The sequence below is a fragment of the Xiphophorus maculatus genome, chromosome 6, assembly GCF_002775205.1.
Source record: "Xiphophorus maculatus strain JP 163 A chromosome 6, X_maculatus-5.0-male, whole genome shotgun sequence".
Taxonomy (NCBI): domain Eukaryota; kingdom Metazoa; phylum Chordata; class Actinopteri; order Cyprinodontiformes; family Poeciliidae; genus Xiphophorus; species Xiphophorus maculatus.
This window is the reverse complement of record NC_036448.1, coordinates 27,916,259-27,928,667: the sequence shown is the minus strand read 5'-3', so window position 1 is coordinate 27,928,667 and position 12,409 is coordinate 27,916,259. Positions and strand designations below refer to the sequence as shown.

Genomic DNA, 12,409 nt, shown 5'->3' with positions numbered 1-12,409 from the left:
AAAACAAGCTCAACAATTTCCATTTGTATTATTTATCGTTTTCATCTTTTCTCTCATTCTAACTAAAATTGGATGATAAAAGTTTCAGTCTGCTGAATTTTGTTTCCAGAGATTTCATAATTTATTTTATTTATTGTTTCTGTTGTTTTGTTTATTTATTTGTGGATATTTAAATGTCTTCCAGCTCCAGTGCTTAATGTCCATTCGAATTGAAAGTTTATTGATCTTTGAGAATGACTTGTTGCATTATTATTATTATTTTAAGTAAGTTGAGTCCTTAAGAAGCCTATATCAAAGAGAAATGTTTTTCAATAATAATATTTGTGGCGCTATGAATGCTGGGACATGCAGTCACAGCCACCCAGACCTTAAAATCATGTGATCCCTGGTTTAAATCACAGGTAGTCGCTTCCCTGATGTCAGTCAGCATCAGTTAAACTCGTCTTGCTACATTTTGTTGCTGTTTTGGTTGTTTCTATATTTAATTGAGACCCATTTCTGTAATGTCAGCAGAAAAAGACCGGCTGAAATAATAAAACGGTTTCTGGGCAGCTTCTTTCATCACATTGTTTCAGAAGAAATGTGAAAACTTTTACACCTCAGCTAGCAATCTGTTAAACAGATTATCAATCATTTTAGCGATTACTTAGAAAAGATTAACCATAAAACGATACAAGTTTAGATAAACTGCCCTGATATCTGTTAGCAACAAGCTAGCCAAACTCCCAGCTTAAGGTAAACAGCCGATAAATAACTGAAGTTCGAACCTTTTCTACCTTCAACCCCATCTTAGAAAAACTGCTTTTACATCCAGTAATTACTTACTTACTTATTTAACGTTTTCGCTGCTAAGACTGAGAGTCCGAGCCGTTTATTCTTGTAAACACGAGGGTAAACTGAGCTTTAAACTTCTTCTGTGAACTTCCGTCCGAATCCCGAACGGCGCTCTATCGCCCCCTTCAGGAGATACCGACGTTCTCATCGTAGAAAAAGGCTTGATACGTCAGCACGTCCGCCATGTTGTGAGTGTCAAGCTGTTCTCGTAAGTGAACACGGAAACTGGCTTTTCCGACTAAAGCAAGCAGCGAAATTGACTTTTAATTCACTTTTGGTTTAATAGCATTTAGAACAAAGATTCACATTCATTGACACAAACACGGAACAATATGCAAATCAAAATAAGGTGCAACAAAATCTCACCTGGGAAAAAATCTGAAGGAAACTACACTCATTTTTCTAGTTTGTTTTGTTGAGAAGATTTAAATGACAAATTCTACAGAGAGATATTTCTGATGCAATAGTAATTTTTTTAAGAGAAAGCTTCTGATAAGCTACATTTTTATATTTACATTTTAGTTATCAGTTAAAAATACTGCTAGATCAGGGCTTCACAAAAGACACCAAGTAGGGTATCGTAAAATAATTTTCATTGTCATAGGAATGTGAGCCCTGATGTGTATTAAGGGCCAATAGAGACAAAATTAATTAAATGAATAAAATTAAATAAATAAATTTACCATTAAGTGTCTCATTAAATAATGTAATATGCATTTTAAGTGATTAAAGTACATAATCCAAAATAATTTTTATAAAATAAATTTATTTAAAAACTTATACAATTAAATAACTATATGTATTTTATGAGGTCGCCAATCTCTGGCTATGTTACTTTAAGTCACAAGGCTGAAAAGTTTGGAAACCCCAGACAGCAGCAATGAAAACATTTGCTTTGAATTTCCAAACAGGGTAAAATAACGTGTCCAAAAATTTTAAGAATAGACGAAAGTGACTCTCCACAGTTTTTTTCTTAGTTCAAGTACAACCAAATACATAAAACAGCAATACAAAACATGTCACAGAAAAATTCAACACAGAGAAATTCAAACTCAGTCTATCTGAGTTTACAGAACTCTGCAGCGTCTTTGGTATAATAAATCCAAACTCCAGCATGTAGCGGCTCAGTGAATCTGGTCTGGACTCTGTGGATCAGAGTCATGGATTCAGAGACGCTGTAGAAGGACAGAATACCTGCTCTGTGATCCAGGTACACTCCGACTCTGGAGGAAACTGGACCTGAGACGGGAGTTTTGATGTTCTTGTGAAAAAGTGTATATTTTTTCTGGTAACAATCCAAAGCCCAAGACTTGTTATTCCGACCAAATGCACATTCATTCCCACCTCCTGCTCTGCTGATATTATTGTATGAAACAGCTACAAATCCTCCTCTCCCTCTCCACTCCACCTCCCAGTAACAACGTCCAGTTAAACTCTCTCTGCTCAGAACCTGACAACACCCAATGAATCTGCCTGGATGACTTGGATAAGACTGAGGTTGATTCATCAATGTCACCTTCCTGTTCCCTTCTGATAGCACCAACTGTGTGTGAGCCGTGTTTGGATCCAATGTGATTTTACATGCATATCTTAAAAAGTCAGATTTGCTCTTTGGTTCTACTTCTGGCAGTAGAACACCCACCTTCCTGATTTTCAGTGAGATGATTTTATATGAGTCTCTCAGGACGTCCTGTAGTTTCTCTCTGAGCTCTGACACAGCTGCTGCCACGTCCTCAAAGTGTCTCAGAGGACGGATGTTGATGCTGGATGAGTGTGTAGACTCACTGAGTGCTGGCAGTGAGGGGTAGTTGAGGAGAAACTGGTTGTGATCCTCTGTGTGTGAGAGCTGCTCCAGCTCAGCGTCTTTCCTCTTCAGCTCAGTGATCTCCTGCTCCAGCTTCTCCTGAACATCTTTGACTCGACTCACTTCAGTTTCCTGCTGGGATCTGATCTGCTGCTTCACATCAGAGCTTCTTTTCTGGAGGAGACGGATCAGCTCAGTGAAGATCTTCTCACTGTCCTCCACTGTTTTATCAGCAGAGTGATTGATGGCCTCCACCTCCTGTTGAAGCAGCTTCACATCTTTCTCTCTGTCCTGGATTCTCTGCTGGATGTTTCCTCGTCTCTCCTCCAGCTCTCTCTGCCTCTCAGTCCTTTCTGCTGCAACTGACACTGTGTCATGACCTTCATGGTCATTAATTAAGCAGTGACTACAGATACACTTCTGATCAGTGCGGCAGAACATGTTAATCACCTCATCATGCTTAGAGCAGATGTTCTCCTTGAGGTTCTTGGACGGCTCGACCAGCTTGTGGTACCTGAAAGTTGCTAAATAATGATGAGGCTGAAGGTGTTTCTCACAGTAAGAGGCCAGACAGACTAAACAGGACTTGATGGCTTTCAGTTTTCTCCCAGTACAGAAATCACAGGCCACATCTTCAGGTCCAGCATAGCAGTGATCAGCAGCAGCAGCTTGGAGTCCAGTCTTCTTCAGCTGCTCCACTAAAGCTGCTAGCATGGTGTTTTTCTCCAGGTCAGGCCTTGGTATAAAGGTTTTTCTGCACTGAGGGCAGCTGTACATACCTTTCTTATCCTGTTCATCCCAGTGGGTGTTAATACAGTTCATACAGTAGCTGTGTCCACAGGGAATCGTCACCGGATCCTTCAGTAGATCCAAACAGATCGGACAGGAGAAAGTTTCTCGGTCCAGCTGAACTGCCTGCTGCTCCATTTCTGTTTTCTGTAACTGTGACTGTTGAGTCATACCTATATTTAAACTTGAGCACAGAAGGGGAAGGAACAAGCAAATATGTGACCTGACAGGAAATGGTGGGAATACCAAGAGGAGAGCTGTTGATCAGGTTTGGTCACAGTAAAATGTGACGCGTTTCTGTTTGAGTAAAGACTCAACCTGAAGGTTTTCTGTCAATCAGTTCTACTGTCCATTAAATTTCATTATGAGCTTCTTTTAGACATTTACTGGATAATAATAATACAATTTTCTCCCCGTCTAAAAAAACCAAATGCTGATTTTTTTTAAATGCTGGAGTTTAGTTCAGAAAGCATTTCTTAATGACAAAATATAGAAAACCTCAAGAACTTATAAACGTCACTAAATCCTAACTTCTGAGTAATGACTCTATAATTTTAGTTTTTAATTCCGTCAAACTGCGATGTTTTGTATATTTGTTTAGATTTAAGCAACATTACAGGGTCCCGGGTCTGCAGCTCCCCCTAGTGGTGAATATCCTAAACAGCAACTCAACAGAAATCTTTATGAGGAGCAAAGATCATAAGATTTCCATCTGCTGACAAAAATACTAGCAGCAGCAGCAGCCCACTGAAATAATAAAATATAAACATCTCAAACTGAGATTTCTTGTTATTCTTGTATTTGTTTTGTTGACATTTAATTTTTTGATGTTAGATCAAGTTAGAAAGAAGAACTAGAACTCCTGGAAATCCCCTCATTTGTCATTGGTGGCTTTAAAAAAAAAAAAAAAAAAAAAAAAAATATATATATATATATATATATATATATATATATATATATATATATATATATATATATATAATTAGATAAACTAAAATAAAAATCAGCAAAATTCCCTCATGTCTACAAATAAAAATATCATTAAGATCGAACAGGATGCTTTAAAATAATTTATTGAATTAATGACTTGAACGACATTAAAGTACATTAAATTTTAGCATTTTTAAATTATTTTCCACTTCAATCATATTTTTCCTTAAATCCCATGCAGTAAGCTAATCCAAATTCACACAGCTGAGCTTTTGAATTATGGCAGAAATGAATAAATACCAATCAGTGGTCTGGGGGAAATACAGGCTGGGAGTTTTCACATTATCGTGCCTCATTCTGGGTCACAATAAGTCAATTTGTTTTCCATTTTCTGCCATCTGCTGGTAAAATAATTGAGATGCATCACTTCTGATTAATGTGGTCAGAAATAATTGCTGGATTTGTTTGGTCAAATAATAAAAAACAATGTAATCTTGATTCTTTATTATTATTTTGCATTCATATGACCTTGCAGTTTAAAGCAGAAACTGTCACAGCTGGAACTAACATCATATGGTGAAACAAATATCAAAAATAAAAATGAAACAACAAATGAAAGAGGATAATATTGTGGAAAATAAAAGTCAGTACAATTATATTATCAAACTTTGTTTCTTTTATTGTTCCAACAGAATTCACAGTCAGTCTAATTTCTCTGTTTTTCCTCACTGGGATCCCAGCAGCTCTCCGCCATGAATCCACAAAATCTCCTAAAGTCCTTCTGTTGGATGTTTCTTTAGATATTCATGCATATTATTCTGAGACCGGCTGCACGTTGCATCAAAAGACAAGTGAAAAAGCTGCAAAATGTTTGATAAAGTAAGGAACACTCAGATCCTAACGCAGGATGAGCCTGATTATCTTCTTTAAACCTTCATCATCAATCATCCAGTCATGAACAACGTTTTCATCTCAGCCTGAAAAATGTAACTATGCAGTGACTGTCACCATTAACTCGCTCACTTCTTTGGATTTCTGGGTAATGTAGCTGAAAGAACTAAGCCAGATTTCAGGTGACTGGTTAGGATTGCTTCTGTGGAGTCAGTATGAGTAGTCAGTGTCTTATCTGTGTTGTTTTCAAAAAACTAATTTCACGACCTCATACTGGACGAAAAGAAAGAAGTTTGTAGGGTACAAGCAAGCTGGCAGCCAGGTAGAACAGCTTCACACCAAATGATAGGTGGTCAATTATGTTTTCATGAGCAGGTTAGGATAGATCTAACAAAATCATTCTTAGATAAAGACATTTTATTCTGCTCCGTTCTGCCTATTTTTGATCTCCTTTCACAATGAGCTGTTTCGGCGCGTCCTGTTACTTTAAATCCAGATAAGATACCGCTGGCCACGCCCCCCAACTCAGTTAGTCTCTCACCTGAAAATGGCTGAAATCAGATCTGCAATTATACAACCGTACATCTTTGAAAAGCAGAAGTGGAGCCTCCTGCACAACCAACAAGAATGCAGCAAAGTGGTTTCTGGATGGCATGTCAACAACAAAACACTTCTCTTTTCCAGCAGCCATTGTACAGCACAAGAATTGGGAAAGCCAGCTGACCAAATGTGTTGGAGCTCAGCTGGGGTTGCTAACAGTGCAGTGCCTGTTGATTGTGATTTAAAAATCGGGGTATGTTTTTGAAATGACTCTTTTTCTGGGCACCAAAAAGCTTTAAATTATTGTCAAAAAATGGTTGGGTGTATTTTTCAGGCACTCGGGCTGCTTGTAGAAGCATTCGAGACCCAAATGGAAGAAGAAAAACATGCAAAAGGTGAATAAAACTCCAACTCTCATCACATCAACATTTCTGGTCATTTTTGCTCCTGATAAATTCCCTCTTGGCAACGAGTAATCCACACTACAGTATTCATGAGGACAAGCACCCCAGTAACCTCAGACTCCTTGCTAAAGGAAACTGGGATATGTTGAGTTCCCAGTTGAGAAGCAATGCACACACCTCCAAATTGCACCCAGGATCTGCTGTACTGATCGGTGAGAGACAGAGAAGCTCAGAGTTTAACAATAAGTTTGGCCTGCCTGTCAAAGATAAACCTGCAGTATTGTTGTTAGAAATAAGGAGCAGGAAAGTGTGACGTTGGGTTTATGATTGTAATGCATGTTAATAATGTGAAGTCCTGCAGCACCAGCCATAAAACATCCTCAGACTGTAAGGCCTCAGTATGAGCACCTGAGAAAGATTAAATGTTGTTTTGAGGTTCATGATTTCCTCTGACTGGCTGCTGCAGGATGGCTTACACTGACTGTGGAGGTGCAGAAACTTATTTGACGAGAAATGTCATAAAACAAGTACTAACTTGTTTAAAGGTTGACGGTCTGACCTACTGTGAGGCTTTTAAGTTCTTTTTAAACTTTGTAGAATCTAGTGTGGAACAACAATGATAGGCTTGTACATTCCTAGCTTCCTTTTCTTTATCCAGGCTGTTTTACTGCAGACAGATCTCAAATCACAGGTTGTTTCCTTTAAGAACTTCCACATCGTGATGATTTCGACATTTGTACTAAAGTAAATGAGCCTCTGCTGCACATGTGCTGAAATAGATATTTCAAATGCGAATGCTAGCTCTAGAAGATACAAATTTTAATATTTTCTCCTCAAAATGAAGCCAAAAGTGACAGAAACTCTGACTGTCCTTCGTGACCATCTACCCTCCCTGCCAAACTTTTCACCAATCAGTGGCGTCTGAGGAGTTTAGAGAAGAATCCAGACGAGGCTGGTTTGTCGGTCTTGGCCGGTTCCTCCTCTTTGGGTTTCGTCTTCTCCTCTACCAACCCCAGCTCCCCTTCCAGTTGCTCCAGCTCAGACTGGTCCAGCAGCTCAAAGTCCTCCACCTCGCTGTCAGACTCCTCGGCCAGGTCCAGCAGCCGGCTCGAATCCGGAGGCCTTGACCTCTTGGGGTCTTCGCTCAGAGCCAAGCAGCCGACTGCGGCCTCTATCCTCTCCTGGATGGCGGACGTAACGGCGGCGGCGATGACGTCGCCGGCCAGCTGGTTGACCAGTTCCAGGGCGCTGTCACCCGGTTGGCCTTCGTGTGACGGAGGAGGCGATCGCTTTGATTTGATTTGTTGAGGTGGAGGTAAGGAAAGGTCAAGACTGAGGTCGTCGTCACCGTTGGTTGTTGTGCCGTTATCAAGGGAAGGAAAATCTGGGAGACCAGCGGTGAACAATTCCTCTTTATCAAGTTCTGAAAGAAGCAGAGTTGGACCAAGAAATGATTAAGAACCACAGAATAACCAACCAGGGCTGTCATGTCTTCATCCTCCATCGCCAGCTGAAGGAGGGCAGAACTGAGCTGTGAACATACAGACCTTCAGAAATAATACACAGTAACAAACAATACAGCACTTAAATATATGTACAATAAATGTTCTCAGAAAATATTTATCTCAAAGTTATAAAAGTCTCAATAAAAGAAATGCTGCTTTCTAACAAACACCAGAATTATTCTTAATCAACAGAAATATCAATTGGAAATTTGAGAACATACCAGCAGCGCTTTCAAAGACCAACTTAATCTTAAGAGGTTGCCGTGTTACTGAGAGAAAACCAGGCTTTGTGTCGCCTGCATGTGCTGTAGTATCTAAATTCCACCACTAGATGGCACTAAGTGTATATTCTTGCAGGACAAACCTGTGAAATGTCAATAAACTGACAATCCACAGACTAAGAAAGACATAAACAGGTTCTGTAATTCTGACCTTCCGAGTTCTCCGTCTGCGGCGTGTGTCCCTCTGACAGGTTGAAGGTGCCGTTATCCGTCCAGGTCACGTCAGACACTTCAGTATCTGACACCGACATGTCTTTACACACCGTGGAGTCGAGCTGGCTCACCAGAAACACAGAAATGTTACCTTTTGCACTAAAAGCTGTCAGTTGTATAAAATGTAGGGAAAAAACTCTGACTTTGAACAACAACCCACCCGACTCCCACTGCAGGTTTAACAAGCTAACGAGACTCATCAGGATCATAAGTGGTGAATTCCAGTTGTTCTAACTGGACCCTGTTAGTGAACAGAATCAGATCCAAAAGGCGAAAATCAATTACAAACCTTGGGAAACATTGAAGAAAGGTCGGATTCGGCGCCTTCTCTCTCCATCTCAGCCTGAACGAGTCTCTTCTCTGAAAAGATCGAATCATCAAGGATCAGATTAAATTCAAATAAATGCAACTTTGTTTAAAAAGAAAAGACAATGAAAAACACCTTCATGGATTGAATATTTTAATTTATTTGTGAGCTTATTTGGAAGAAGTTTTTACAAAAAATGAATAAAGTTATACTGCATTTATCTAAAAATACATTATGGCTGCTATTGTTTAATATGTGGATTCAATATTCAGGTTCGGGTTTGCAGAGGGGAGCATGTTACCCCCCACTACAGAGTAAAATCATTTCAAAGGCCTGCAGACTTTAACAGATTACTAATAAGTCTGCTTATTTTAAAGAAAAATAGTGTTTAGTACTTACCATGGTTCTGCTTGATTTTATTAAAAAATTGCCCGATGCCGAAGTCCAGCTTCTGCAGAACTGGCTTCAGCCACAAACTTTTGTCTTGAGATGAAATCAAAGGCCACAGGAAAATACCTAGCACTACAGGAAGGAAACAACAACGATCGATGCAACAATAATTATAAAATCAATAGGAAAGAGCGACAGGTCGCTTCACTCACATATGATATAGGAAATAACGATTCCTGGAACGTAGCGACCCAACACAGCGAAGAAGGTGCAGAGGCTGCAAACCAGCAGGCAGAACTACAGCAGAAAAAACACAAACAGAACATCCTCACTCCTCCTCCTGGTTTTTCTGATTTCTTTCTGTTTTTTGATTTTAACTCAAGCTCAGGTTGCCAGGTTGTCAGCCTCACCTTGCCAGGGTTTTGCTGTTTGAACGCCGACATCTCCTGGATGAAAAGTCTCAGGGAGTCACCGAGCTGAGGCCCGGTTCTGGACCGGCTGTCCTGCCCAGAATCAATGATCTCCCAACTAGAATCACACAAACCCAAGAACCAGAATCAGTCACTGAAGCTGAAAAATGTGTCCCTTCATCACATGAGGATCCAAAACGGCTGAACTGTTAAAAAGGTTTTTCAATAAAACAGGCGTCTGTTTATTATTGGACAGATTTTTACCAAATTACATTAAGCAGTTTAACTTTGTATATATTAGAGTAGTAACACAAAAAAATAAAGTCAAGGTTTTTGGTTCCTTTAATAATTAGAAACAAATAAAAAATGTTTTTTAAACAAGACTGCGCAGAATAAAAATGTACACATCACTTTTAAGGTGTTTTGATGTTTAGATAATCCAATGCAAGCGATGTACTTGAATGCACCATAAAAATGCAACTGTAGGAAAAACAATTTTGAAAGACATGTAAAAGCACAATTATTGTTATTAAAAACAGTTTGTATTGATCAGATGTGATACTATAACCTCAATGGTCATGTTTTATTTAGCTCTAAGTGGAAAATCATAAATAACAGAAAGAAAGGCTTGAAATGATGTGTATGAACATCACTTGCTGTTTTTTTCTTTGCATAACTGATGTTGATGCATATATTTAGCTGAGGATTTAGTGCATGTAAAACAGCCTGTCAAAATCCAGTGTCACCACTAAATCTAGTCATGTCCAAAGAAACAACAGGAGGATGATTGCTACAACAGGAGTCGGACGGAAACCGGACTTTTCCAGAGTAAGATGGGAATTCAGAGACAGCTGAAATATAAAACTTTCATTTCTTTCCTGGGAGTTCCCTTTGTGTTTTTATTTTACATAACAAGGATAAACTGTGACTGGTGTGGGAAAAACCAGGTAAGAGTGTAAAATGTAAGGCATGTTTCCTCCTTAAATCCAGGCGCTGGAATGTTGATCCTTCATCTGTCCTTGTTTCAAAGCCAACCCAACACACTGGACGTGATAATACTCTGGTCATGCTGTGATGAACAATGATCCAACCCCAGGTCAGCTATGAAATATATGAGAGGCTTTTTAATGTATGTGAAAATTTTATTACATCAGGAGTTGTTACGTTTTGGCTAAAACTATGTTTAAAATACAATATGTGGGGAACAGAGCGAACAGAAGATAACTGCGTAGTTTAACCCAGGCCAAGTGGAATTGTTTCTGGCTTGATGCCTGATTGTTCCTTTTAAATTTGTCGAGCTGTTGTTCTGGTCGTGTTCATCACGTGAAATGACTCAGCACTAAATTTAAGTCCAGCTGAGGATGGAAACTTCCTGTCCTGTGTGAGCAGCTGTCCTGGAAACAGTGAACAACTGCTGCAAAATCACCATGAAGATCAAGTTGCAGCAACAACTCAGTCATCTCCTCTTGGTCTTTACGACTCACTGCTTACACTTTAGATGGTTGTTTATTGGTTGGTGATGATGTTTGTATATATTTTTTATAAGACTCAGTTAATTGGATTTGCTGTGATTAATCAAGGAAGTTCAGGTTTTACATCAATGTGATTCTTGAATCAAAACGCACAAATATTTACTAAACACAAACATTTTCCACCCCAACTGTTTACAACAAACGAGCGAATAATAAATACAGAAGAATTCAACACTTCACTGAACAGCTAGGGTGTTACTTTTATACAAATACATTCAAACATGTACATACTCTATATGAATTATTTTCAGAGCCTCTTCCTGTTCTCCTGGGCAACATGGTTGAATTTAGAGCTTTAGCATTAGCGTCTGCTAAATACCTTGTTTATATAATCATTAAGCATTAGCTCCAGCTAAATACATGTGTTGGTGTAGCGCTTTAGCTCTAGCTAAATACCTTGTTAATATAGCGCTTTAGCATAGGTTCCTCTAAATATAATCTTAATATAGCACTTTAGTATTCATATTTTCTAAATACAAGGTTGGTTTTGTAAATTAGCACTAGCTTCTACTAAACACCATGTTGATATAGCACTCTAGTATAGCTCCTGCTAAATACAATGTTGGTATTCCATATTAGCATTAGCATCAGATAAATACAATGTCTGTTTAGCACTTTATAAGCAGAAATGAACGTTTCAGAGCCTTTGTGTTAGTCTTGTGATGGTTGTATTTGATGCTTTAGAATTAGTTTCCCATAAATATCACGTTAGTATAACTACTTAGCATTAGTGGAGCTAATGTTTATAATTAGCTCCTTAGTGTTAGCGCTGCTAACCTTTCAGTTAGTGGTGCGAACTGCTGCATCTTTCCATTCATTATCTAAATCACTGAAACCCTGAAGTCCAGGAGGGTGAGATGTTTCTCCCTCTCCAGCATTCATTGGGCGAGCGGTGGGCTGCGGGGGGGTTAAAGTTGCCAGACTATCAGTTGCTCAACAACTCAGGCTAATCTGAGCATTCATAGCTCTCCAATCTAACATACACAATGGCCACTTAACTCCAATGCCAACGCATTTTCTTATTTTCCCATTTATTTGCTTTGGCTAAATTAGAAGCTAGCTTTAGCCCCTTCAGCTTATTCTGAACCTCACAGCCACTGACCTCCTTCACAAACCCCATCACAAATGGTCAAGCTTTTTTGTTTGCTGTTTTAGCCCTTTTATAGGTTTCTTATTCTCAAGACACTTTACAAAACCAAATTCTATTTTATTCTTTTTAAAGATGGTGCAACAACATATCCTGAGTCAGCAGAGGGCGACGGTGGACAGAAATAACTTCTTTTAACAGGAAGGAACTTCAGGAGGAACCACAGCAGTGGTGCAGTGAGGATTCAGGCAAACACGGACCCACTGGACCTGGTTAGCGTTTAATGGGAAAGGAAAGCAAAGGAACAGAAACTATCAACCAGCATGTTGGTCTAAACAGATATAATATAATACAGAGATATTTCTACAGTGTTTATTGGTTGGTTCTCAATGATTTCATCAACACATCTGATTTAAGTTGCCATGTCATGTTCCAGATGTATCTTCCATATTAGCACATCTGACAAACCGGTTTTGTTTTTTAAGTACAAAC

At 39.0% G+C, this 12,409-nt stretch overlaps 2 protein-coding genes across 5 annotated transcripts in view; both read right to left on the bottom strand.

The window, feature by feature from the left end:
* znf622 (zinc finger protein 622) overlaps positions 1–12,409 on the bottom strand; it is a 31,222-nt gene that overhangs the window by 4,663 nt on the left and 14,150 nt on the right. Inside the window, exons 4-9 of one of the 4 annotated variants that reach the window (XM_005796639.3) lie at positions 9,299–9,416; positions 9,101–9,185; positions 8,898–9,020; positions 8,481–8,551; positions 8,130–8,253; positions 6,016–7,615 (exon numbers count right to left, since the gene is read on the bottom strand). In XM_005796639.3, the coding sequence (XP_005796696.3) occupies positions 7,104–7,615; positions 8,130–8,253; positions 8,481–8,551; positions 8,898–9,020; positions 9,101–9,185; positions 9,299–9,416 (1,033 nt within the window). In that variant the 3' untranslated portion in view covers positions 6,016–7,103. Of the gene's footprint in view, positions 1–825; positions 932–6,015; positions 7,616–8,129; positions 8,254–8,480; positions 8,552–8,897; positions 9,021–9,100; positions 9,186–9,298; positions 9,417–12,409 lie in introns of those variants that run through there. The other 3 variants (XM_023335355.1, XM_005796592.3, XM_023335354.1) reach the window with 3 other exon arrangements.
* LOC111608863 (tripartite motif-containing protein 16-like) lies at positions 1,009–4,287 on the bottom strand. Its single transcript, XM_023335326.1, has one exon. The coding sequence runs from the start codon at positions 3,596–3,598 to the stop codon at positions 1,892–1,894; it is 1,707 nt and encodes a 568-aa protein (XP_023191094.1). The 5' UTR covers positions 3,599–4,287; the 3' UTR covers positions 1,009–1,891.

What these genes read in the sequence shown, in the direction of transcription:
- LOC111608863 (XM_023335326.1), bottom strand. Translation starts at nt 3,598, where the DNA reads ATGACTCAACAGTCACAGTTACAGAAAACAGAAATGGAGCAGCAGGCA.